The sequence below is a fragment of the Macrotis lagotis genome, chromosome 6, assembly GCF_037893015.1.
Source record: "Macrotis lagotis isolate mMagLag1 chromosome 6, bilby.v1.9.chrom.fasta, whole genome shotgun sequence".
In the NCBI taxonomy this organism is placed as follows: Eukaryota; Metazoa; Chordata; class Mammalia; order Peramelemorphia; family Peramelidae; genus Macrotis; species Macrotis lagotis.
This window is the reverse complement of record NC_133663.1, coordinates 131142000-131169765: the sequence shown is the minus strand read 5'-3', so window position 1 is coordinate 131169765 and position 27766 is coordinate 131142000. Positions and strand designations below refer to the sequence as shown.

The 27766-nt window shown below is 34.3% G+C and overlaps 1 protein-coding gene across 5 annotated transcripts in view; it reads right to left on the bottom strand.

The window, feature by feature from the left end:
- Window positions 1-263: 263 nt before the first annotated feature.
- The window catches only part of SCEL (sciellin), a 149843-nt gene continuing 122340 nt past the window's right edge, over window positions 264-27766 (bottom strand). For all 5 annotated transcript variants that reach the window (XM_074191855.1, XM_074191859.1, XM_074191857.1 and 2 more), the window contains 7 exons: window positions 23005-23067; window positions 14452-14544; window positions 12418-12489; window positions 10332-10406; window positions 8293-8401; window positions 4144-4246; window positions 264-1003 (listed from right to left, as the gene is read on the bottom strand). In XM_074191855.1, the coding sequence (XP_074047956.1) occupies window positions 987-1003; window positions 4144-4246; window positions 8293-8401; window positions 10332-10406; window positions 12418-12489; window positions 14452-14544; window positions 23005-23067 (532 nt within the window). In that variant the 3' untranslated portion in view covers window positions 264-986. The remainder of the gene's footprint in view (window positions 1004-4143; window positions 4247-8292; window positions 8402-10331; window positions 10407-12417; window positions 12490-14451; window positions 14545-23004; window positions 23068-27766) is intronic.

Genomic DNA, 27766 nt, shown 5'->3' with positions numbered 1-27766 from the left:
GAAAGTGTTTTTTAGTTCATAACTATTGTCATTTCATGCCTGCTTAACTAGATTTTGAAAAGCATGCAAAGAAAAATGTAACAAAGTATACATTTAATATGCTTTTATCACTCACCCACAAATCTATTACCCTTGATTCTTAAAAGTCTATAAAATTAATATCCTTGATAAAATATGTTACCAAGATAAAGTTTATTTCATATTGTTTCATATATATATTTATATATATATATATATATATATATATATATATATGTAAAATCATAGGTCCTTAACTTTAAAGTAGAAATTTACCCTTTATACCTTTATATATACATATATATATATATATATATATATATATGTATATATAAAATCATAGGTCCTTAACTTTTAAAGTAGAAATTTACCCTTTATACCTTTCTTCCATGTTATTGTCAAAAATTAGCCATCAGCTGTTTTTTTTGTGGTTGTCATCTGGACATGTGCTAGACAGATTTGTTTTCAGTTCATGGGAGATTTATTAAAATGACCTTTAATTCACTTCGATGATACAAATTAAGAGGATGACATATTCATTGAAGGGCTAAGAAAATAAAGACAGGCAAATTCAAAAATCAAACAATAGGCCCACACACACAAAGTTAAAATAAAAATTATGACTCTGAAGGAATCTGAAAGGGAAATGCCCTCTTTAAGTCTATGCTTATTGCCATCAGAGGCATCATTACTATGACACTGGTCCTTTGGGGCAAGATTGGAAAAATTGGTGATGACCAGTTCATTTGATCTCTAAATCTGAATTACATGGAGTAGTTCCCTTCCTGTGACTAACATTAGCATATGTAGTGACTATTTGATTCATAACATAATTAGCAATTTACATAAGATTCTTTCAATCTTCAGTAAGAAAGCTTGAAACTAAATATTGTTAACCAAAAAGCTTTCCTTAAAGAACTAAATGTTCCCAATAAATGGCATTCAATCTTGGTTTCCATGTGTCAGAATCACAGAATCCACTTGGCTAAAAGTAAAAAGAAAACAACAATTAGATATATTGAATTCATTATAATTCTCTGGTTGTCTTTAATTAAAAGGCAAACACTTTAATGCTTTATGGAAACAGATCAAGATTAGAAACACATTTTCTACCATTTGGTTTTTAATCCTGTGTACAGTCAACCTTCTGAACATATAATTCTGAAGTTGAAAAGGGAAGGAATAAAAAAAAAATCACTCTTGCCCCTTTGAGGAAAGTCAGGAGTCAGGAAGCCTCAGTTCAAATTCACCCTCAAATATTTATTAGCTTTATGACCTTGAGCAAGTCTCTTAACCTCTGCCTTACTTTCTTTAGGTATAAAATGGGGATACTGATAACCTACTCAGGTTGTTTTGAGAAGTAAATGAGAATATTTATGAAGAATTTAATATAGTGTATGTCACACAGTAAGTACTTAATAAATATTTATTTCCTTCCTTTGAGGAACTACAAGTTACGGACCAATAGAATACATGCTTATTGGAGAATCAGAGATTTAATAGGTGCCTGACATATCTTGGGGGACAATTAGGAGGCAAACATTAGGAAGAAAATTAAATATGACTGAGAAAAACATGTAAAGTAGGGGAAAATGTGAGCAAGTTTTGTTCTTTTCTTGAGTTACATTTTAATAGCTTGCTGGACTGTGTTCTAAATTTTCTACAAATTCAAACAAAGCTTGTCAACCTTAGTCAAGCTGCTCTGTCCTTTGAATAAAGTCAAGTTCCCTGCTCTAGATTCTTTGTAGGTATCAAATGTTTTACTGTTTGGCATGCCATCAGCAAAGAAAGAGTGTAACTCCCTAGGATAAAATGTCTTTTACAATTTATTGTTATCTGGTATCTATCTCCTTTGTACCTCTTCCTTATTAACTGAATATAAAAATAGAAAGTTGATACAGAATTTCAAAGATGTATCTCATCTCACAGAATTTTATTACAATAGCATTTTAACTTGGCAAATATCTTTAAAACTGTTTCCCAGCTCTTCATGATATATCTCTATCTCTATCTCTGTCTCTATCTCTATCTATCTATCTATCTATCTATCTATCTATCTATCTATCTATCTATCTGGTTCAAAAAATAGGGACCCCTTATACATAGGGATAGGAATTGCAATGAGATTTGGACAAGTGTTTGTTTACACTGATATAGGAAACTCTGGGAAAACATGAATAGAGGTCCACCATAACATCCAAACCAACTCTGCCTCAAATAAATACAATTCATATGCAAATCAAGACATCACCTTTGATGTCACTGGCTTTCTTCAAAAATGAAGGGTAAACAACCTAGGAAACTCCCAAGTGAGGGAACTCCTTCCACTTGATAGTAATTTATCTCGAATTTATAGTCTTTGAGAATTGCCTAAAGGACCAAGAGGTTAAGTTGCTTATCTAGGAACATACAGTCAATACTTTTCAGATCTTAGTCTTCCTTCTTCCAAACTGACACTCTACTTACTATATTATTAATCAGTTACAGTACCATGGGTTTTTGACTTATGAAAATAGATTCTTATATTTAGAAAGATTCTCAAATTCTTCTAGTCCAAGCAACATCAAAGACAAGAAAACAATGGAATGGCCAGAAAATAATAACAGCAAAATAGTCTCATATTTGCCTATATATATGCATATATATAAAATATATATTTGCCTATATTATATATATATATATACATTTATATATATATATGTATATTCTTGCATAGTTCAGTTATTTGATTTATTGAAACCTCCTTCTTTCTTTGATGTGTTTTGTTTGCTTGTTTTTGAGACTGGGGGCCCTTTATTTTGACCAGGCAAATAATACAGTCTCTCCTGAAGAACCTGACCCCACTGCTGATCAAGAAAGAAGCTTTGATCCTTTTTGTTTCTGATATGGCTGATTTGCACCTCTTAGGCAGCCTGAGGCCTCCTCACTCCTAGAGAATCACTATATTGGTGCTGGGCACACAGTGTGGATACCTGATATGCTTTAGATCTCAGAACTCCCAAACTCAAGTTATCCATCAGCCTCAGCCTCCCTTATCAGTAGGAATTATAGGTTTGTGCCACTATTTCTGACTGACAAGTATTCATTCAAATCTCTGCTCAAAGACCTTTATTTACGGTGAACTTATCATCTTCCAGTTCAGTTTATACCATTTTCATTAGGAATTTTCTTTCTCCCATTGAAGTGAACCTTTTTCCTTGTAAATTCTATATACTGGTCCTAGATCTTGTCACTGGGGTCAAATGGAACAATTATAACCCTTCTTCCAAATGACATCTCATCAAATAATTGGCTACAGAAATCACTTATGAAAAGACAAATAATTTAATAATTAATATTGCATTAACTTCATGATCCTTTTTAATGTTAAATGCACTTAATGTTAATGTTAAAAAGCACTTTGAACTATGCCTGGAATGATGGTGAAAACCTGTTATTTTTGCTGCTGGAGAAATTGAGGCTGGCAGATCATTTGAACCAGGAATTCTAAGTTACAGTGAACTAAGACAATCAGGTATCTGCAGAAGTCTTGGCACAAATATGGTGAGCCCAAGGAGAGATGAACTAACTCAGGTTGGAATGAGGAGACAAAATTTTTTGTGTGGATAAGGAGTTGGCTCCATCCCCTGAGTAGTCACTGAAATTCCAGTTCAGTGAGATAGAACCTATTTTCAATTAATCATCTATCGATCAATAATTGTTCTATATCAGAATTATACAGAAATGCTAATATATAATCCTGTTATTGACATTCACTGCATGGTCAACAAAAGATGCAAAAAGTAATTTGAGGGTAGAATTCCCATATCTTTCTGTGATAATTAGTTGATGAAGGAAGTTGCTATCATAGGCAATAAATTGCATGTTTTACAATGCTTGATATTGAAAACTAGCAAGCATTTTCAATATATTTTACAATATAAGCTAGAGTATGAAAGCTATCTACTTAAGGTATCAGATGAGCCTAATAATAATTTTGCCTAAATTTCTATAGTAGTAATATTTATCAAAAATAATATGTGATATTATTGTAATTACCTAATTTATATATTATAAAAATACAACCCCCAAAGATCTATCAATATTTAACAAAAAGTAAATGTAGTACAAAGCTTAAACACATACCTACAACCTTGGAGTAGCAAGGTTCACAATGTACTGTATGCTTATAGATCCAAATACTATCACCAGCTTCTAGGTTTTCCAAAGGCTTTTTGCAAATTTCACACTAAAGAAAAACCAAAAAAAGTTAAAAAGTTCTTAATGAATAAAAAAAATTTTATATTGCCCATAATGTGAGATGCTAGGACCTATCTAGACATTTGGAGTTCCCATTTAGATCATAGACAAGCAGGTATAAAAATAGAATTTGGTTAATCCTTTGTTAGCCTTGAAAACTGAAAAAAATTACTTAAAATTAAAGCTTTGAATTTACCAAAACAATGCATTTATTAAGCACCTACTATATGAAAGACATTGGACTCAGTCATGGATATATACAAAAAATAACAGAAGATAGATTCTGCCTTCTAAGATGTTACAATCTAATGTAAAAACGTGCACATATATCTAGCATAATGCAAAGTAGAACTGATGAGAGTAAAAGAAAGATTGACAAAGTTTTCTAGAAAAATATAGGGAAAGAATAATCACTTTTAGCTAGAGAAGAATTGACGGAAACTTTGGCCCTGCTGAAAGAAGATTTTCAACCAGTAAAATATTGAAAAAATACATTCCAGACCTTATTCTCCTACTCAAATGCAGGATTTGGTAAAATAAGATTGTGAAACAATTAGTGGTATAGTTTGGTGACAATGTCTAGGGTACACAAAGAGACGGAATGTGAAATAAAACAAGTAAGATGGTTTGGAACTAGATGGTAGTAGGCCTTAAATGCCAGACTAAAATGTTAACTAAGGCAGTTATATGATAAGAGAATTATGGTTGAAGATTATTTGGATAGTTATATGGGGAATGGTTTAGAAAGTAGGGAAAACTAGAAAATAGACATAGGAAGATTAGTTAAGACACTATTGCAGTTATTCAGGCAAAATGTGATACCTTAACTAGGGTGATAACTAAATGAATGGAAATGCTAAGAGACATGTGAGAGACATTTATAGCCCTGACAAGACATAACATAATAATTGATTAGATGTAAATGTCAAAAACAACTTTGGGATTTTGAATCTGGGTGACTGGTGGGATGTTGTGCTGGCAACAAAAATAAGAACCTTGGAATTAAGGCCAAGTTTGAGGGGGAAATGATTAGTTCTTTTAGGATAGATTGGATTTGAGTTACCAATAGGCAACATAGACAAAAAAGGTACAATATATATATTGGATACACAATACAATAGCTCAGAAAAGAGATGGGGCTAGATATATACCTCTCTCTCTCTCTCTCTCTCTCTCTCTCTCTCTCCATATATATATAGATAGATAGATATAGATATAGATATAGATATGCATTATGCCAGAGATTGATAAATAAATTAAACCATGGAAAAAGGTGAAATCTCTCAACACAGAAAGTATATAGAAAGAAGGGAAGCAAGAATATGGCCTAGAAAATATCCACTTGTGGATGGGAAAAGGAATACTAATTAGCAACAAAGAGCCAAGAATGATAGTTAGGGTAGAGGAAGAATCAAGAGAAATAAATGTCCTGGAAGGGTGAAGGAGGATGAAGACTGAGGAATGGCTTAGGCAATTAAGCAATTGGTAACTTTGGAGATTGCTGACTTTTTAAAGTAGAGTAATAGGGCCCAAAGTCAGATTTCACGAAATTGAGACCTTTCCCAGAAGTTTAATAGTGAGGGTAAAATGAAAAATAAGATAGTAGCTTGGAGAATGGTCAATGGAAGGTATCTCTTTTTTTATAATAGGAAAGCTCTCAGAATGTTGGGGGGTGAATGAGAAAAAAAGATTAAAGATGGAAAAGAGAAAGGGAGAGGTGGAGGATAAGGGAAGGAAGAGAAGAGAATGAGGAAGAGAGAAATGTAGAAGAGGGAATGAGAAAATAAGAATGGAAGAGGTAGAGGAAGGGAAAAAGAAAAGGGGAAGAAGAGAGAAAGTAGAGTGAAGAAAAAGGAATATAAGGGAAAAGGGAGGGAAAGAGAGAGGAAAATAGAGAAAACAGGGAAGAAAAGGGAGTGATGAGGGAGGAAGAGAGAAGAGAAGAGAAAAGGAGGAAGATGTAGGAATGACGAGGGAAAAATGAAGAAAGATCTTGAAGGAGTCAGGAGGTAATGATATTATGAGTATAAAAACAAATGTTAATTTTGCAAAAAAGGAGGTTCTCTGAGAGTGTAAAAGTAAAGACATACTCAAGAATATAGAGATATTCTAAGTTATGGACTAGTGATGAGGAAACTCACAATAGATGGACTCAGTCTCAGTAAAGTAGTAAGTGAGAGAAGAGATTGGAAGTTGAGGTTAGGGCTCAAGGAAAAAAGGAAAGATCTGAAACAGATACTGTGGGGAGAGTGACAGCATGGATGAGATAATCTGTACATGATGTTTCCATATGGACAGATATGAGTGAAATACTGTACCATGGGGAACATTATTTCTTTCAATAAAATGTAGTAATTTTGTAGGGGACTTTAATAATGTAGTCTCCATATTCCAAAGTACCAAGGGGAAACTTTTCCCTAATATATATGTATTATATCAGTCCTTCATGTTTGCACTGAGGCTCAGTTCAGAGTTATACATTTATATGGGTACATCTCAAAAGACTAACAGATGATCAGCAGACCTTTCCACACTATAAACATGTCAAGATCACCCTTTGATTTGTAGTCCTAGCTACTAAGTGTATGGTGTGTTGCTATCCATGGCTGTTTCTAAACCACATAGTCTACCAAGTGACTTGGCTCCAAGTCAACTTCCCTATTTCTGCTTGAAACTTATCTACCAGTCTTTGATTATGGGACATAACAAATCCCAGTGCATTAGGAGGTAATTAGGCATCAGGTCATCAAGGACCACCCCTGTTTAAATGCCATGAGTTAAGAACTAATTATAATTAATTATGCTGCTAAAATCAGGCTGCTATAAATATCAAAACAGAAATAATCACTGAGGTTAAGGATATACCGATTCTTTTTTCTGAGAACTCCAATAACACTGCCTTCTAAGATGTTACAATCTAATGTAAAATGTGCACTACATATAGTAAAATGCAGAGTTGATGAGAGAAAAAGAAAGATTGACACTGCTGAATATGAATTTTTGAATTTTTATGTAGCTCCTTTTATATACTTCTGTCATTTTTAATATCACAATTATCATGATTCTTTAAAACACTGGAGTTATTTTTGTAAATTCCACTATTATATGCTGACCACATTTCCACAGAACTGAAAAGAGCCAGGAATTGCCAAATGTCAAATATATATATTATTAATTGCTTCTAAGGATATTGCAAAGCCAATATTTACAAAACTTTTTGAACACTGAAGAGCATATTTAAACAATGTATTATTAATGAAGACAGTAGTGGAGGTTCATAAAGCATTATCTCCCTTACATATGTTTCAAAAAGCATTTTTTAAAATTATATATTCAGCCAGACCATACTTTATATCTTATCTAGTTTTCCAGTCATCAACCTTGGGCTCATTTTTTCATGTGTTCTGTTACTGTTATGCTTTTTGTTACTTATAATTGTATCCTATAGACCCAACTTGTAGAAGTCATAACCTCTGACCCTGGGACAATTAATCTACTCAACTTTAAAATTCCTGCCCAAGGACATGAGATAGAATTTCTCCTTAGTGAGGTATGGATGAGTAAATAAATGTCAACTCACCAACTCAACCATATCTAACTAGCCCTAGACCATTCCATTCTTTACATCCCATCCAGTCAACCACTTGAGTCATCTTGCCATCTGCTCTACAATTAAAGATCCATCAATCTCCTCTCCCCATTTCCTGCTCTAGATACAGTCATCAAATCAATACTAACATTGCTTTCTGAGAAAGGCATATCAACCAGCTGCCCAATGGATCAATTTGCTATCTCTTTTATTCCCCTGAGCAAACTCTTCCTCTCTTACCTTCATTCGTCTATATGTTTTGTCCCTCTCCACCCATCCACCAGTCTTAGAATAAGAAACTCTGTGAAGGCAGGGATTGTTTCACTGTAGTGAAACATTTAATACAGCAATCACTAACATGTAGTTTTTCATTCATTTCTTGACTATTCATTGATATGTAAGTTCATATTCTAAGAGGAAAAGAAAAGAAAGGAAGCTCATCTTACTTTAAAACAAGTTGAATGACAGCAAATCTGTAATTCATCCAAGATCATTTTGGTATTTGAGCCCAGGGGCTTTCGGCAATAGGTACACATATCCTTCTCAATGACAGATCTGTGCAAACATGAACAATTACATAAATGTGAGCATCTCTATCTCTTACATCCCAGGTTTATACATTGCACTGACAGTCACCTTTTAAATAATTATGATGTGATGAAAAATTAGTTGTGGTATTGAGAAACTTTGTAGTCCAGAATTTACCAAAATGAACACTTCAGGACCACATGCTATTAGTATATTAAATATTATTTATTATATTATATTAATAATATTATTATATATTTTATCGACTTGCTAATTACCTAAAGATTATGGCAATGAAAAAAGCATGAGGGAAAACCATAGCTTAAGAATATGGGAATAGTGAAGAGGGTACCTAGAAGAGGAAAAAAAGAGGTTTACCTTTTCACAATAACAACAGGAGAAATTGCTCAAAAGGGATTAGTTTGTAACAAATCAAATGACTTCATACTGCATGGAGTAATTCTCATAGAGCAAACCAAAAAAAAAGAAACACATTCAAGAGCATTCTGATTTAAATAAAAAGGCTTGAATTCTTAATTGATCATTAAATTTAAACCAGGGATATTTGGGGAAATTCTTAATTTTGAGAAATATGACAGGGAAGAAAATAAGAATCTTTCAATATACTTCTTTTAATGCTACAAATAAAAGTACTGAAACTGCTTTTCTGAATGAGCTTGGCAGATATTAACTTTTTATGTGCCCAAAGGGAACACAATTCTGCTATCCATTCAAACACACTGCCAGAAACTCTATATTAATTTTGTATGTGTTCTTATATATTTTCCTGGTTTTATGTACACAGTCATTTCCCCAATAGACTATAAGCATTTAGAGATAGGGAAGCAGGTTTACTATTTCTTTTACAATTCTCTACAGTACTTATTAAACATAGTAACCAAGCACTACTATTGTTTAACTGACCAAAGAGTCAAAGACTCACATGGGAGATAGATAGGTAAATAAGGAAACTCACCAAGAATTCTTTGGTGAGAAAGCTATTTAATATATTAATAAGGAACACCCTTATGGGCTGAGACTAAATCTAGCCATGTCAATTTTGTCATACCACTATGGAAAGATTATGAATTTGGGAATTTCTCCAATACCAATAATCACATAATAAAATCAGAAGTCTTTAACACAGTTTGGAGCATAGTAATTACTTAATAAATACTTGTTGGTTGATCAAATAATTGCTTTCTCATTCTGTCATGACATCAAGGGAAAGGATGAGAATGAGAATGAACCTGGACCTATGATTTCATCAGTGTGGAAATTCCTGGATGAAAGAATTCCTTCTGCTATTAAATATTAGCACCTTCCCTACAATTTATCTCATTTGCTAGTTCCAAAAAGTTAAATGACTTGACCAGAGTCATATAGCCAGTATATGCCAGAGGCAGGATTGAAACGCAGATATTCCTGGTCCAGAAGTCAGTTCTGTATCCCATGCTCCCTCTCAGGACAGTGAAGATGATGGTGTTAATTTGTCCAAAGGGCATCATGATAGAAGGTGACTTTTAGCTATAGGATAGTATTAGACTTGTAAAAATGGGGAGGAGAAATGTGTGAGTATTACAAACCTTGCATGGCACTGAAGATTGACTAGCCTTTGACCATCCTTGCCAAAAGTTACTGACCCCTACATAGACCAGAGTCTTTAGTGAACAAAAATTTATAGTATGATTTTAAAGGCCCCTTGCAACCTTCTTTTAATTTGCCTTTCTGGACTTATTATACTCTTTGTCAAATACTCTATCCTTTTAACTAATTAATTAACTATCCATTACCCTGTGATTTCCTTGAGAACAAGAACTCTTTCCCCTCCTTTCTTAGTATTCCCACTTTTTAGTACTGTACCCAGTACATAGTAGGTATTTAATAAATAACAGTTGATTGGCAACATGGGTTGCAATGACACACATGCATATGATGTAATATAATACATACTTACCTATCAGAGGTTGAATAAACTGTTTGTATATATTTTCCAGTGACTCTTTCTTCATAGTCATCCTTTGGATATTTGCTAAAAACAAACAAGATAGGTCTATGAAACATGTTCAATCTTCAAGGTATCCTGTAATAACTGAAGTACATGAAACTCTAGTTTTGGTCTGTACTTTGCAGTCCTTTATATCTAGTTCTTTCCCCCCTCTTCTCCCATCACAGATTTCATTAGAGGCAAAATCGTTTTTGAAGCCAAGTCCTTTCTTTCCACTCCTCTGCTTTTTCCATTGTATTGTGCTATAAAATATGAAGATGTGTGAAGTGTGTCTGTTGAAATGGACATAATGAAAAGGCAAACTGTTGCCTCATAGAACTTCCTTTAGTTCAACTTTCAAAACTCCTTGGGGATGGGGGGAAAAGGTTTGGATCCTGGATTTTTCTGTTTTTCAATGATATATTCAAAATGATTCTTTTTCCAGTTGGTGATGACTGTTTATAAACAAAAGATTCACTATAATCAATATGGTCATCAGACTCACATCATTCAGGTGCTAATAATGTTGGTATGTTTTTTTTCAATTATCTGCCAGTGTCCTATTTATTGGTCTTCTCCTGAATCCTAAATAAAAGTTGTTAGCTCAAACTTAACATTGTTTGACATGAAAATTCAAAAGAAATGCTTTTAAATAAATATCTTTTCTAGTATGAGAGATTATTGGAATATAGCTTATATGTGAAATTATTGTATGATTAACCAGAAAATATCATTAAAAAAATTTCTTTGCTGCTATTTGACCTTTTGCTTACTTTTCTTGGCTACTTTAGACCTGTTTAACTGCTCTTTAATTTCCTTTAGTTACTTGTTATTTTGGAATTTATTGTGGAATTATTTTATCTTTTCAAAAAAAAAGGTAGCTAGAATCACTCAGGGGACCATTCAGGTAAGTTTGTTTTATATTTTGTGTGTGTACATGTATACATATATGTATGTATGCATATGTGTACATGTATATGCATACATACATAGTAATATATTTTTAAAGTGTGTGGCACATTTCACTGACCCTTTGTCTCCTGGGAGTAACTATAGATAATCCCTATAGCATGGTCTTTCTTGTGACCTACATCCAAGTGTCAAAAAGAAAGGACTTCCTCTGAAATTTTTTAAACAGCAGAGTACAATACATATGTCTCTTCAATTTGTCATCTCCTTACATTTCCCTATAATCTCTAGAGTTCTAATGGAGAAACTGTTAGAAGCAGTTCCTGTGGCACCCAACACAGCAGGCAATTAATAGCATCTGGAGACTCCTAATCCAAGTATAATTATTCTTAGTGGTATACTCGGGGACTTCAGAACTTCAAAAATAAATTATACTAGAAAGAAATATATAAAAATTATATGAAAACTTTCTATGTATATACCTGCATAGAAAGTATGCATGTATCTATATTTTATATACAGTCATATATGAAAAAAGTGTTATTTTGAAATTTATCCTGGAATTTTTTTTATCTTTTCAATTAAAGGTACCTGGAAATCACTCAGGTGACCATAAGATTCTTGTATGAAAACTTCCTTTGTATATATATATATATATATATATATATATATATATATATATATATATGTACATATATATATATATATATATATGTACATATATATATATATATCCATATCCATATCCATATCCTTGTCCATATCCATATCCATCTATCCAAAGAGAGCTGATCATTTTATATAATTTTAGAAAATTTTAGGTGAACTGGCCATGGTTACAGAACTAGCATGTGTCAGAGGTCAAAATCCAACACCCAGGTCTTCCTAACTCTAAGGCTGGCTACTATGTCATATTGCCGTGTGTGTGTGTGTGTGTGTGTGTGTGTGTGTGTGTGTGTGTGTGTTTGATTAGCCTTTCCCAGGACAATTCAATATTTAAACATCAAATATAATTCTGATTCCAGCATTCGAAATATCAGTAAATATTTTTCATACTGGGAGCATCATATCTGAAAGATTACAGCTTCTATTCTTAACCACAGAGGAATTCAAAGAAATTTTTAAAATAAGAAAGAATTTGAAATACCTATTCTCCATAAATGTTCTTGTGTAGACCACGCTGTCCTTTGAACTTGGGTACCTGGTTTGAGTATTATAGCTGAAATATAAACATTTTAACTTCATTTTTAAAAGGTCATTTACAAGAATAATAATAATAATAGCAGGTTATTGAATAACTAGAGTTGTTATTTAGTAAAATTTAATACAAAAAATGTATTCATAGGTATTGTTTCTTCTAAACTAGTTTTAAATTAAACGCAAAGGTTATATTAATGACCACTACCAAAGTTCATTCAGTACTTTTAATCCCTTGATACCCTATATTTCTACAAATAAGTTCTATTTCTGAAATATCACATTTAAAATTGACTGTATTCTCAAGAATTTTTTGTCTTACATGAGTAAACATAGAAAATCTGATTAAAAATTACTTTAACTTTTAAAATTCCCTTTTATTGTCCTAATCATATTTCCCAATAAAAATTTCCCCTTGCAGATTTTTTAATATAAAGATAATACTAATTAAAATTCATATGGAATTGGGTTATTTACTGGGATTTTGTGAATAATTAAAAGATGATTTTTATCATTTACTGGACTGAAAGTTCTTTGAATTCAGGAAACTACCTTATATTTCTTTGTAACTCTCATGGCTCATTATAGCATAGTACCTTGCCTAATACATATCAAATGTGCTGTTATGCTTAAAATACTTGGCAAATTTTAAAGAAACATGTAAAAGCTACTTGTTATCATTATTATCATCATCATCACTATTATCATCATTTGGAGATGTCTCATTAAATCTATGGATTGAATGAATAGATGAATCACAATCATCCTTTAAACAAAATATTAAATTCAAGTCCTGGGATTTCTATCAACCTCAATAATTTATTTGAGAAAAGTACTTTTCAAATGTTAAAATTTTATATAAATTTGAGCTTTTATTAACTTAGATTTATAATAAAAGTATTAAGAATAATCATCCCTGTCTTGCTTATTAAGTAGAAAGATCACATATTGGAATGCTCAGCTATCATTTCTCAGTGTTTCTCTTATGTGTTGTATTTGTTTTGATCTGGATTTATGAATTCAAAAATGTAGCGAGCTTCCCATGAGGAAATTCCTTCTACCAATACAGATCAGCAACTATCCTGTACCTAATAGTCTTATACAGGTGTAAGAGGGATATTTAAAGGCTAAATGATTTGGAATGCTAGGTGTCACAATAAATAAAATGCCAGACTTGGAGTCAGAAAAACTCATTTTCCCGAATTTGAATCTAGCCTCAAGCTATGTAATGCTGAGAAAATCACTTAACCATGATTTACTCAGTTTCTTCATCTGTAAAATGAGCTGGAGAAGGCAATGTCAAACCACTCCTGTATCTTTGCCAATAAAATCCCAAATAGGGATCACAAAGAATCAGACACAACTGAAAAATAACAGCAGCACAAAGCCAATACATATCAGAGGCATGACTTAAAATGAAATCTTCCTGACTCCAAGGCTAACTCTTTATGTACCACAATATGCCTTTCTTCTTCTGTCTTTTAACTTTTTGTATTAAACAAAATGTTATAAACAAAATATTTATCTTTCAATTATCAAATATTTTGTTGACTGCAACAGAGTAGTTTGAAGGTTTATACTTTCCTATAATAGCATATGGTTTTTACCTATTGATAATTTCATCTGGAAAGGGAACTTCCATTTTGGAAACACTTTCCCCTACTATATTTGACTTGCAACATACAGTTTTAGAGTTGACCAGGACATTGAGAATATAAGTGAATCATTCAAGATCACATATCTACTTCATGTCAGAGGCAGGTTCTTTGGGACTCCAATGTCCTCTTTCCATTATGCCAAATCACAGCAATGTCCAAACTCTTAATCTTATTCCCTTTTTGAAAGATCTTATACACACAACAAACCTCACATCAGAATTACCTGATAAAATGAAAAATTTCAAGGGAAAAAGTTATGTGCAAGTTGATTTAAAAAATATGAGAGAGGAACTGTTTAATTTATTGACTAAAAATATCTAGTGTACCTGGGAGATGTTCTGGTTTCATGAGAATAAACTGTGTTTATGCTGGACTGGTTGTTTCGGGCATTGGTAGATGTACTGGTATGTTCCTCTAGTCTAAAAAAGAAGCAAACACAAAGAGCCTTTTAAAATCCAAGCCCACTTGAAGGATGGTTTCTTTTTCTTAATCATGCAACCAAAAGTGTTACTAGCAATACAGTGAAATCTAAGGAGATTTCATCACTCTACCATTGACAGATAATCCTAGAAACTATGCAAATCCTTCTCCCTATTCCATTTTACCATACTTGCAGGCAACATTAGCTTTTTGTAAGTAGGCTATTCTGAAAGGGTTAACTACATTCACTATCTTTTATCAAGGAAGGAAAATCTGTCATTGCTACTAATGTCTTACAACAGTCAATCACTTTCATGAAAAATAATAGAAAAACTTTAAGAATCTTCTTCCTTCTTGACATAAATTAAGGTCAATACTTTTTAATCAGTAGACCTCAGACCTATATTTTTTTATCTCTCTAAAAATACTTTAGGCTTAACTGGGTTTAAGAACATTAATTTTTGTGCATATCCTTTGATACAGCAATACCACTACTAGGTTTGTATCCCAAAGAGATCACAAAAAAGGGTAAAAAATCCACATGTATAAGAATATTCATAGCAGCTCTTTTTTGTCATATCAAAGACTTGGAAGTAGAGGGGATGCCTATCAATTGGGGAATGACTGAACAAACTGTGGTATATGAATGTGATGTAACACTATTGCTCTAGAAGAAATCATGAGGGATGGAACTTCAGAATGGCCCCAAAAGACTTGTATGAATTGATGCTGAGTGAAATGAGCAGAACCAGAAGAATACTGTACACACTAATAATAACATTGGGTGAGAATCAACTATGATAGATGTGGTCATTTCAGCAGTACAATAATCAAAGGCAATTCTAAAAGATTTGTGATAGAAAATGCCATCCACATCCAGAGAAGGAACTGTGGAGTTTAATGAAGTCCAAATCTTAGTATATTCAATTTTTTAAACTTGTATTATATATTATGTTGTTTTTCTCTCTCTCTAATGTCTTTCCTTCCATTTGAATTTGATTTTTCTTTCACAACAGGATTAATATGGATCTATGTTTAGCATGGTTACAAATGTAGAGTCTATATTAGATTGCTTTCTGTCAGGGGGGAGAAGGGAGAGAAGGGAGGGAGAGAGAGAGAAAAATGTGAAACTCAAAAGTTTGCAAAAAAAAAAAAAGATTGGTGAAATCTACCATTGCATGTGGTTGGAAAATCAAACAAATTAAAATATTTAAATTTTAAAAAGAACATTTAATTTTATTTCTGAGTATCTGAGAAAATTATTAATCTAATAAAAGTACTAATTCTTAATTCCTCTTTCTTCTCAAGGCTATTTAAACTCTGATGAAAGAACTTTGAAAAGAAGCATAGAAAAAAAGTTTAGATCTTTATTAGGATTTATTTATTTATTTACAGATAGATTTTTCCTGTAATTCTTATGACTCTTAAAAAAGGAGAGAAAAAACTTTCCACCATCAAGATTTCTCTGAAAATAAGGTAGGTTTTTTTGCCTTAAGAAAGTTACTACAAGAGCATATGCAGGGGTGGCTAGGTGGTGCAGTGGATAAAGCACTGGCCCTGGAGTCAGGAGTACCTGGGTTCAAATCCGATCTCAGACACTTAATAATTACCTAGCTGTGTGGCCTTGGGCAAGCCACTTAACCCCATTTGCCTTGCAAAAACCTAAAAAAAAAAGAGCATATGCATGTACCATTATCAAAATGGTTTTTAAATTATTAGAAAATAAAATTGTTCAGTCTTTTTTCATTTATGTCTGATTTCATGGTCCCATTTGGGCTTTCTTGGAAAAGATATTGGAGAGGTTTGCTATTTCCTTCTCCAGCTCATTTTACAGTTGAGGAAAATGAGGCAAAGAAAGTAAAGGGACTTGCCCAAGGTCACACAGCTACTACGTATCTGAGGTCAGATTTGAATTCAGGAAGAAGAGCCCCCCTGACTCCACATCTAGCACATTGTGCCCAAAATAGTAAAATTAGTAGACTTATAAAACTACTCTTAGTTGCCAGATCCATTTCATTTTAGGAAATTTAATTTCAATCATCCAATAGTGTTAGGAATTTTCTATAAATGACCAAATATTTATCATTGTTAAATAAACAAATGCCAAATGATTAATCTGTAAACTAAAAGAGGACTTTAATGAGTAAAGTTTAAAGTTTTAAGATACATTTGACTTTTTGTTAAAGATTATCAAATTATTAAATCTGCCTTGAATTACATTTCAAATTAGAGAAATCTGCTTTAAACCAGATCATTTAGCTGTCATGTCTACAATAGGTTTTCCTACAATAACATGACAAAAAATTTTGATTTTCATAACTGTTTTAAAAATCTATTCTAGTCAATCTTTTTAATTTATTTTTTAATGTACAAAATGCCAACATCTATATAGGCCTCTTTACTCAAATACCCCAAGTGTTTTGAGGGTGATAGGGATTATAATTGTATTCTTTCAATTTAATTTGACAGACATATATTAAGTTCCTTCTATTGGCAAGCTACTGTAGATATGAAGGTCAAAAAGAAAAATTAACACCTTCCCTGTCCACAAGGGGAGGGGAGATATAATGTAATACAAAATCATTTCTACTTAATGCATAAAATATGTACACATGGCGGGGGAGATACAAGATAATATAAAATCATTTCAAGAGGGAGAGAGAGTATTAAGAACTGGGTAGACTAAGAAAAGATTTATATAGGAGGATTATGCTTTGGATCTGTAGGAATTCTATAAAGCAGTGAAGAGGAAGAAATATGTTCAGGCACTAAGAACTACTTGTGTAGATGCAGAGAAATTGTTTGGAAAAGAGTCAGCATATACATTTGAATGGAATAGAGTATTTGAAAGGTAGCAATATGAAATAAGAAGCCTCCTAGGTGGGAGCCAGTTTGCAAAGGGTTTTAAATTTCAGTGTGATAAAATTTACATTTATCCTAATGGTACTGGGGAGACATTGAAGATTTATTTATTTTTTAGTGTATATATACATATATATATATATATATACATATATATATACATATATATGTGTGTATGTGTTGTAGCAGAGACACATAGTCAAATATTTAGGAATATCATATCTGGCAGCTATGTGAAGAATGGAGAGAGAACCAGGTAGTCAACAAGTATTTATTAAGTACCCACTCTGCCCCTAGACACTGTGGCAAACACTAGGGATATGAAGAAAGGTAAAAGGTTGTCTTCAAAGGAACTCACAGTCTAATGGCAGAACTAATGCTGTTCAGTCATTTCAGTCATTGATGACTATGACCCCAGTTTAGGATTTTTGTGGCAAAAGTACTGGAGTGGTTTGCTATTTCCTTCTCCACCTCATTTTTATAGATGGGGAAACTGAGGCAAACCAGTTAAATGATTTTTAAAACTAATACTAATAAGCTGAAATAGAGGATATAATGAAAATACTAACAAAGGGAAGACATCAACATTAAAGAGTATACAAAAAAAAGGGAAGTAGTTCCTTGTTTAGTCTAATTTGCCACAGGTTGCAAGATTTACTACCATAATATCCTTGGATGATAATCCAATATCTATTTAAATTCCTACAGGGACTGGGAACTAGCTCATTCCATTATTAGAAAGCTCTATTGGAGATTCATAGAATCATATGGTCATAGATTGAAAGTTTAGAAGGGACCTTAGAGGTCATCTTGTTTATACTCAGAATGTAGCTTGGTAGGGCATTGGATAGAGCACTGGACTTGCAAATAGGAAGACTTATCTTCCTGGGCTCTTATGAGACTTCAGACACTTTTATGTGACCCTCATTTTACCCTGTTCACCTCAGTTTCCTCATCTGTAAAATGAGCTAGAGAAGAAAGTGGAAAATCACTCCAATATCTTTGTGAAGTAAACTCCAAGTGAAGTCAGGAAGAGTCAGACACAACTGAAAAATAACCAAACAAAAACTAAAACTATTCCATTTGAATTAGAAAACATTCAACGGTAGCAAAGATTTAAACTCAGTTCATAGAATTATAGATTGATATTTTTAGAGTTGAAAAGGAATTTTAGTCTAACCCGTTAGTTTACCATTATGGGCCTGAGCTCCAAGGAGGTAATGAGACTCACACAAGATCAGTCAGAGTGGGGGTAGATCCCACATCTCTGACTTCAATCCAGTCCTCCATTCATATGATTCTTCCCTTCTTTGCTAGGTTGAGCTATAACCTATCTCTATAAATTCCACTAAATGGTATTATTTTTTATTTCATAAATAGTATCTCTATGTGGCTTAAATCTAAATATGGTACCTTAAATCTCCAGAACTCTATTGAATATTAAGCCTTTGAATGCTTGTTGGGTGGTCATATCCTGCAGTCCCTAGGCAAAGTAAACTCTTTGAAAATTGTACAGTCAGGCCCTAAAAGAGCTGTCAAAATGATTCCCTTATCTTTCACAATACATATTTCATTGATTTCACAAAAAGTAAAAAATTTCCTTTACAGTTGTATTGCAATAAAATCCTTATATGACTGAACTACTTTCCCTAGTCTTTAAAGCTGATAGTGGCTCTATGGAATATTTTCTCTCTAATCATTCAAAATAGGTCAGTAATCAAATAATTTTAGAAGACGTCTTCCACTGACAAGTTGACCTCTTATTTGTACATAGCTGTACAGAATTTGCATGTTGTCTTCCCTATTAGACTCCTTAAAAGTAAGGACTGTTTTCTCCCAATTTTCTTTTATTCCCAGACCTCAGCAAGGTACTTTAATACATGCTAGCCAATTTACTGACAGATTACATACTTATTTGTGATCTAAGAACATTTAATGTGCTGTAGCACTTTTCCAGGTAACAAGAAGTTATCCCTGTAGCAATCACATTACACATGTTTACAAAAGACAATATGTAGAACACATGTTATTGTCTCTATTTTAGAGATGAAGAAAATTGGACTCAGGGGAGTTGAATGATTTGCTCACCATGCCACCAGTGAGTAAGCATTAGGGACTGACTTGAATTTGGAATTCACTTTCCAAAACAATCCATTGTCTCTTATTGTGTAGATAGCTCAGTCTAAGGTACTTATTGATTATTTTTGGTGAGTCAAATCAGAAGATTTGTATTTTGTTATTTAGTAGTTATATGACTATAGAAAAGTCACTTAACCAATTGAGCTTCCCCTTAAAATGGGGATAATGATATATTCATTATCAACCTGAGAGGGCTAATCTTAGGAAAGCACTTTATACCTTTAAAATGAAATAAATGTTATTAAAATCTGTTCCCAGACACTTAGTAGCTATGTATCCCTGGACAAGTCATTTAAACCTATCAAACCTCCTCATCTGGAGAAGGAAATAGCAAATTATTCCAGTATTTTTGTCAAGAAAACCACACTTGGGATTACAAAGAATCTTACATGATTGAAATGACTGAGTAATAACAATTATTGTTATTTCAGCTACTCAAGTCCTAATCTAATAACTTTCAGTGGCATGGAAATAAGCATGCCAAAGATTCTACCATTAGAGCACAAACTCTGGCAGATGCTATAAGATCAAAGAACTTTAGATATAGCTATGATAATTGTATCTATGACCATGGTCCAAGAACCAGCCTAGTTACATGTTAGCTGACCACAAAGTGATACTTATTCTCTTAACTTATTTTCTGATCACCTATTTACTGAAAGGAAATTAATACTAAAATTTCAATAGATAAGTATCCTTTCTTTACTTTTCTCTTTTGCATGTGGAATCAACTTTGTCTTAAAGCTAGCTGCTTTTCATTTATTGTGTGTGTTGGAGTTTACATCTATGAGAATGCCAAGGTCTGTAAGAATAAGAAATTACTAAATGAGAAACACCCATTCATAAGTGATCACATACTTTTCAACAGTTTTCATTTATTTGATTGTAAAGAATAAGATGATATAGTAAGTAGAACTTTTGGATTTAGAGTCAAAAGATGTAGATTCATATTCTAACCGTGCCAGATATCAGATATTCTATGTCACTTTGGGCAAACTTCTTATTATTTCTGATCATATTTCCTCATTTATAAAATGTGAAGAATTGTACTCCTACAACTTACATATATTTATTTATATCAAATAAGTTTTATATATATATATATATATATATATATATAGTATTTTATAAATTCTAAAACACACCATATATATAAGCTATCAATATTATTCTTTTTCACAATGACAGAAATTAAGATGGGGGAAAAGGAGAGGTGGAACTGAATAAATGTGTTGCAAGGTTAACTCAACTTGGATCCACCTTAATCTGTTTTTCCCAAACTAGGTTCTATATCTTAGATTTCTCTTTCCATCCAATGTCCCTCTAAAGCTGGTATGCCTCATGCCCAAAATATTGCACTGTTCAGTTTTGATTAGAAATTGATATTATAAAATAATCTACAGATTGGGTGCTAATGGTTGTTAAGGGTTCTGGCATTATTCTTCTTTAGGTATTTGCATTTTAACATAAATTTTCAAATCACCGAAGCTTCATTCAAAGGAAATAATCTCCAATAATGAAATTTTAGGCACCCTGGCAAACCAATAGGGAAGCTGAGAGCTGCAAGGGGCTTCCTAGCAACTATTAAAAATTGTAGTAGATAAGTAGACATGTTTCACCTATGAGGAAAGTTGCTTTTATTACACTTCCCCCAAAGTATATTGAGGAAGCACTCATAGATATATTTTCTCTCCCAGATGTAAAAAAGCACCTAAATAAATGTTCTTCCTGAGGGTCTAGAGGGAAAAGAGGAAGGGAATTAAAATTAGAAAAGGAATAAAGGATCATAAATCTGGGGCTGGAAGATACTTAGGTGCATCATCAACTACCATTCCTTGATTTTACAAATGAGGAAACTGAGGTCCAGAGGGATTATATTACTTGCCTGAGGTCAGGATTTAAATTCAGATCCTATGACTCAAGTGCACTGTTTTGTTTTATTTTTTTTCCCCCCACTGCACTGTGGTGTTGGGAAGGGTTATTGGGCCAGGAGGATTTTTGTAAACATAAGGCAGAGGTTTCCACTCCTTTTCTCATTCTTTTGTTATGTATACAATTCCTTAATATATAAGTTAATTGCCTAAACACAATTTCACAGACTAGGAAGGAGATTGGGTGAGGCAAAGGGGAGAAGCTTTTGGGGTTTGTCTTATTTTATTTTATCTTACTTTTTTGGTACCAGGTGGCACTCACAGTTGCTATGGCACTGACAAGTAATTAATTCCTCCCTAATTTAAACTGTCTGTTGAACCCTCCAACTTATAAGCGACACTAATCCTTCATGTGAAGTGAAACAAGTTGCAGGAATTTTAAAACAACAATCTCCCAGAAGTAAAAAGAATACCTGAAATTATATGTTGTCTTATTGCTATTAGGGATTCATGCCATCTACCTAGAGTGAGGAATCAATTCAAGAGATGGATTCTACAGTGTTTTTCTGACATTGCTACAAATTCATCAAGCAGCAGTATGTTAAAATAAATCTTCACAGCCTAAGAGCTTAGTATCCCAAATACACTCAATTTGCATGATGCCTTTTACAGTAAGCAGAAGGGTCCTGAGTCACAAATTCAGCCAAAATTGGAATTTTCTTTTAAGCTTTTTCCATAGAATTTATATATCAACCATTAAAGATTCCCCCCCCTTAGAGGAATGATTTATGTTCCCTCTCTTATTAAAGAAAGAACTCCTTGAGAACAGGAATTATCTGGACTTTTTCCCTACTTGAAGCCCCAACACTTAGTACAATGCTTGTTTAGTGCCAGTTAGATGGCCCAATAGATAAAGCACCAGTCCTGAAGTCAGGAGGACTTGAGTTCAAATCCAGCCTCAGGTATTTGCTAGCTGTGTCACCCTGGGCAAGTCACTTAACCCTGATTGTCTCACATCCAGGGTCATCTCCAGTCCTCCTGATTCATATCTGGCAACTGGATCCAAATGGTTCTGGAGGAGAAAATGAGGCTGGTGACTTAGCACAGCAAACCCTCATTCAAATCCAATTCAGGTGCTTGTCATAGGATCACCCCCCTGATGTCATGATCTTCTTAGAGAATGATGGATAAAACTATCAACATCTCAATGCTTGTCACATACTAAGCAGTTAATAATGCTTTTTTTTATTCCTTCAAAACCTAATTTGAATTGTCCCTACATAAACATCTCATTCTAACTCACATCAATTTGGCTGGAGCCCAGTATAATTGAAAAAGCAATGAATTTGAAGTCTAAAATTCCAGCTCTGACACTTATAGCCAAACTATATGACATTGAGCAAATCATTCTATGTCTCCAGGACTCAGTTTTCTTTTCCATAATATAAAATCCCATTCCATGTTAAATCTATGATACCAATTCAACTCTCTTGAAATTCTTACAAAAGGGTAAGCAAAAATGAATTCAATTAAATCTGCTTATACTGGAATTTATAAAGAATAGAATGAAATTATGCTTGGTCTTACCCTTGAATCTTCTTGTTATATCCATTGGAATTTACTAAAATGTGATTGTCAAGATCTTGGTCTCTACAGGAATTAAAAAAAGGTCAATATTAGATTTACTTGTGAATTACAAGAAAATGGTCTTTTGTTTTGTTTTGTAAGGCAGTGGGATTAAGTGGCTTGCCCAAGGCCACACACCTAGGTAATAAGTTTCTGAGGCCAGATTTGAACTCAGGAACTCCTGACTCCAGGGCCGATGCTGTATCCACTGTGCTACCTAGCTGCCCTGAAAATGGTCTTTTAAACCAAAGGCCACACAGGGAATAATTATTACTATCTGTTATTCTGGTAAGAAGGAAAAAAATTACATAATAAAATAGTATGTAATTTTGAGATTAACTTTGAATCATTATTTCACATAAATACATATGTCTCTTCCAGCTTCTTTAACCCTTGTATTCCCACCCCTTCCTCTACCCTAGCACAAGAGTAAGTGGACAAACTCTTTATGAATGTAAGTATGGGGATAGCACCATTTTCATTAGATCAGGGAATTCCTTGTTAAGAGAATTCCTCCTATCAGTATAAGTTAGCATCTTCTCTGCATCTGAAAGCCTTAGTGGAGCAGCAAAGTGGTGCACTGGATAGAGCACTGGCCCTGGCATCAGGAGAACCCAAGTTCAAATCTCTCTTCAGACAGATTACCTAGCTGTTTGACCATGGGCAAGTCACTTAACCACCATCCCCCCTCCATTGCCTGGCAAATACCTAAACAAACAAACAAACAAATAAACAAATGAATAGACAAATAAATAGATAGATAAACAAACAAATAAATAAGTAAATAGATAAATGAATGAATGAAGCCTTAGAGAATTGTTTAGAGTATTTTGCAGGCCCAGAGTTTCATTTCCAGAATGTGTCAGATGTGGAACTTGTTGCCAGCTCTCTATCCACTACGCAACATTGATCTTTTCACATATAAATGTAATGGAATATAATTTCCTTTGAAACAAATTGTTCATATGAGAAATTCAATGAAACATGGGAAGACTTGCATGAATCAATCCATAGTGAACAGAACAAGAACATTGTAGACTGTAACAGTAATATTGACTTAAAAATTACTTTGAACAAATAAGTTATTTTTTTATCATAAATACCCAAAGTATAAAAGACATATGAAGAAAGATATATCTGCATTCAGAGAAAGAATTGATAAATAGAAGTATGCATAGAATAATTTTACATATATGTATATGTATATATGTATTACACACACACTTCTATTTGTGTCTAATAGTAGCCATCTTGAGGATAGGGAAAGAAAAAAATTTATGACTACAGAGTTAATAATACAACATTCCTCTTCTTCTTATGAAGAAGGGAGACCATAGGAAGAGTGTTAGGTGTAATGCCAGAAATGGTTATGAAATTGGTTGGTTTTGTTTAATTGTTTTCCTTTGTTACAAGGGAAGGTTCAATGAAGGGCTCAAAAGAAGTGAAGTATATGGGGTGGCTAGGTGGCACAGTGGATAGAGCACCGGCCTTGGAGTAAGGAGTACCTGGATTCAAATCTGACCTCAGACACTTAATAATTACCCAGCCGTGTGGCTTTGGGGAAGCCACTTAACCCCATTGCCTTGAAAAATCTAAAAAAAAAAAAAAAAAAAAAAAGGAAGTGAAGTATATCTGGTAATTTCTATATGGAAAAACACAAGAATTCCCAGTAAAATAAATAACATGTATGTGGATTTAAAATCCAGATTATCAAACATGAAGGTGTTGATGACTTGGAGAAAGGAAGAGAATGCAATCTAATCAGGAGCAACTGGACATAAAGAAAATAGCTAGGTAAGGCAACATTCTAGGATCAAATCAGAGGTTCCCAACAGAATTTACATTACTGGAAACAAAGCATTCATTTAAGGTTCAAATTAAAATTTGGTGGGGAATAAGTGGAGAAACTGAACCACTATTTTACATCAAATATTGTCACATTGCATTGAAATACAACTTTGTATTAACACCCAATTTTTTTTAACAGGACTTTTACCAAAAAAAAAGTACAAACTACCCATCACCTAGTGTCCCCAATCCCTGGGGTGGGGGTGTGGGTGGAGTGGTCAAGGGCCCCAGGCTGTGCTGGCCCCCTCTTACCCTCACTCCCCAGGAGGCACCATGAGAAAGATAAGGTGGGGTGGCCTCCCTGAGCCAGAGGGATGTGTATGTGGGGGGGGGGGTAAGACAGTGCCATTCCCCCCCCCTTTATGGCTTTCCTCCCTGGAGAAGGGGGAGGGGGCAGTGTGCCACTGAGGTGCGAGGTAAAGTCTAGAACCATTCTGAGCCTGGGGGGGTGGGAATCCTTCCCTGTCCCTCCCTGCTGGGTTTGGGAGTAGGGGGGGATACCCCCACACATAAGCCTGCCACTGAGGCAGAGAGGGGCTGCAAAGGTCAGAGTGTTGGAACCTTGCTAAAGTTAGACCTTCTGGGTCAAAAAAAGATGGGGTCCTGGCCATCTGGATTCTTCCCTCCCCCACCTCAGGGTCTCCAGGGCTGAGCCTGGGGCCTGCAGAGGTCAGCAAAGAAAGGAGGTGGCCCCCAGAAGGCCAGCTCCTTGCCCCTCTTGCTAGGTTTAGTCCTGTTAAATTGAAGGAGCTGACTCCTAGTGAAAGCAAAAAGGCACCCAAAGGGTCTTAAGTGGCCATTTCTGACCCTGGGAGAGGCAGCACCTTGAAATCTCTATTCCCTCCCACCCCAATTACCTGGGGAAAGCTGGCAACTGCTCAAACCTTGGGGAACTAGCTAGGAGAGAAGGGAAAAGGAACCATGGAAGACCAGCAAGGCCCCCACCTAGGGTCCCTGTGCCCCCTGGCCTGAGGGAGAAATAGAGGGTCTGGCTCCCTGGCAGAAGCCCCAGGGTCTCCTCCGACCTAGGAGAGGAGGCTTCTGCTCCAGCCTCATCAACCCTCCGGGGGTTGGGGGTGGGGAAGGAAGAAGCTGCCTCTGAACCCTAGAGCTCAGAGGGGAGCCCCCTGCTACATCAGGGCTGGAGGGACAATGGGAAAGAAGCTGGACACTTACAACTCCTGCCTCCTATGAACTCGAGCCTGTTGGAGGCTTGCCCTTAGTGCCCCCTGTTAAAATCTAGGGCAATGGAGCCATGGCTGACCACGAGGCATGGAAGCTGGGAGGGAGAGAAGGGGCCAAAGGCCAGGTTCTGTTTGGGGGGCTCGAGGCTGGCAGGGGCATTAGGAAGTGGGGCGACCCCGCTCAGGTCGACCCAGACCACACAGGGCAGACCGAACCACCTAGCCCAATGCCAATTCTGCAGAGGGGCAGGCTGAGCTGGGGCAGAGGCCGAGGCTGGTTTCAAGGCCACGGTGACAGCCCCCACCCCCCGCCAAGGTTAACACCCAATCTTGATGAACAAAAATAAAGTCTATGAGGTGTTAAGACAAACTAATGCATTAATAAGCACTTATATATATCTTTAATTATATTATATATATATATATATATATATATATATATATATATATATATATATATAGGGAGGCTAGGTGGTGCTGGGGCAGCTAGGTGGCACAGTGGATAGAGCACCAGCCCTGGAGTCAGGAGAAACTGGGTTCAAATCCGGTCTCAGACACTTAATAATGACCTAGCTGTGTGACCTTGGGCAAGCCACTTAACCCCATTGCCTAGCAAAAACCTAAAACAAAAAAAAAAAAAGATTTTATATATATATATATTTCAAATCTTAAAGTGCATATGAATTTTAGCAATTATTAATAACAATTTATGTATCCCAGGAATATATGACTTTAGGACTATAATATATCACCATTTGCAAGAGGACCAGTCTCTGTCATTTTCCATGAATTCTTTACTATCTCTAGAATCATCTCAAGATTTTAGAAATTATAGTCCTTTCAACACTAATATCTTTCTCGTAATGATTCTAGACTTCAATCCTGTGGTTAAATATACTTGATATGAGTTGTATTGATTAATTAAATATGTATGCTTATCTTATTAAGCACATTTGAAAATTTTAATGGAATTTGTTTGCTTATGTTGACAGAAGTTAATATATAGATGCATACACCAAAAAAATGAAAAATGAGTATTTCAGTTTCTATCAGGAATCAATCTGATAATATTGATTCTAAACTTCCAATATCCAAATTCCATTCATAAGAGTTATAATAACATTCACATTTCTATTACATTTGGAGTTTTACAGTGTTTTCCTTGCAACAAACCATTGCCATAGGATTATTTGTATTGCCCTAGTTTACAGATGAGAAAATTGAAGTTCAAAGAATTGAGATGAATTGTCTAAAATCAAACCCTCTGTAAGTATCCAAGCTATTACAAAAATCCAGGACTCTTTCTTGAATATACAGAAATCATTATAAATTATATTTTAGGCAGTGTGACAGAGGAAAAACATCAAAGCAACAAGGACACTTTTCAAGTTCCTCTTTAGTTCAGAAAATGTCTGAACATTTTTAGTGCCATATATTTCTCCAGTGAAACAATTGAGCCTTCTTTTCTTTTCTCTTTTCCTTCTCATTCTCCAGTAGAGATTTGACAGATAGTGAAATAAATCATCAAAAGGGAAGAGAATCCTACCAGATACAAGGAGACAACCTATCCCTTAGGAGCTATACAAAAATGAAATTATACCATTTTTCCCTAATGTATTTATTACAAAAATAGCACCAGAAACTATTAAAAGGGCTCATTAGGTGATTTTATCAGTGATCTAACAGAACTT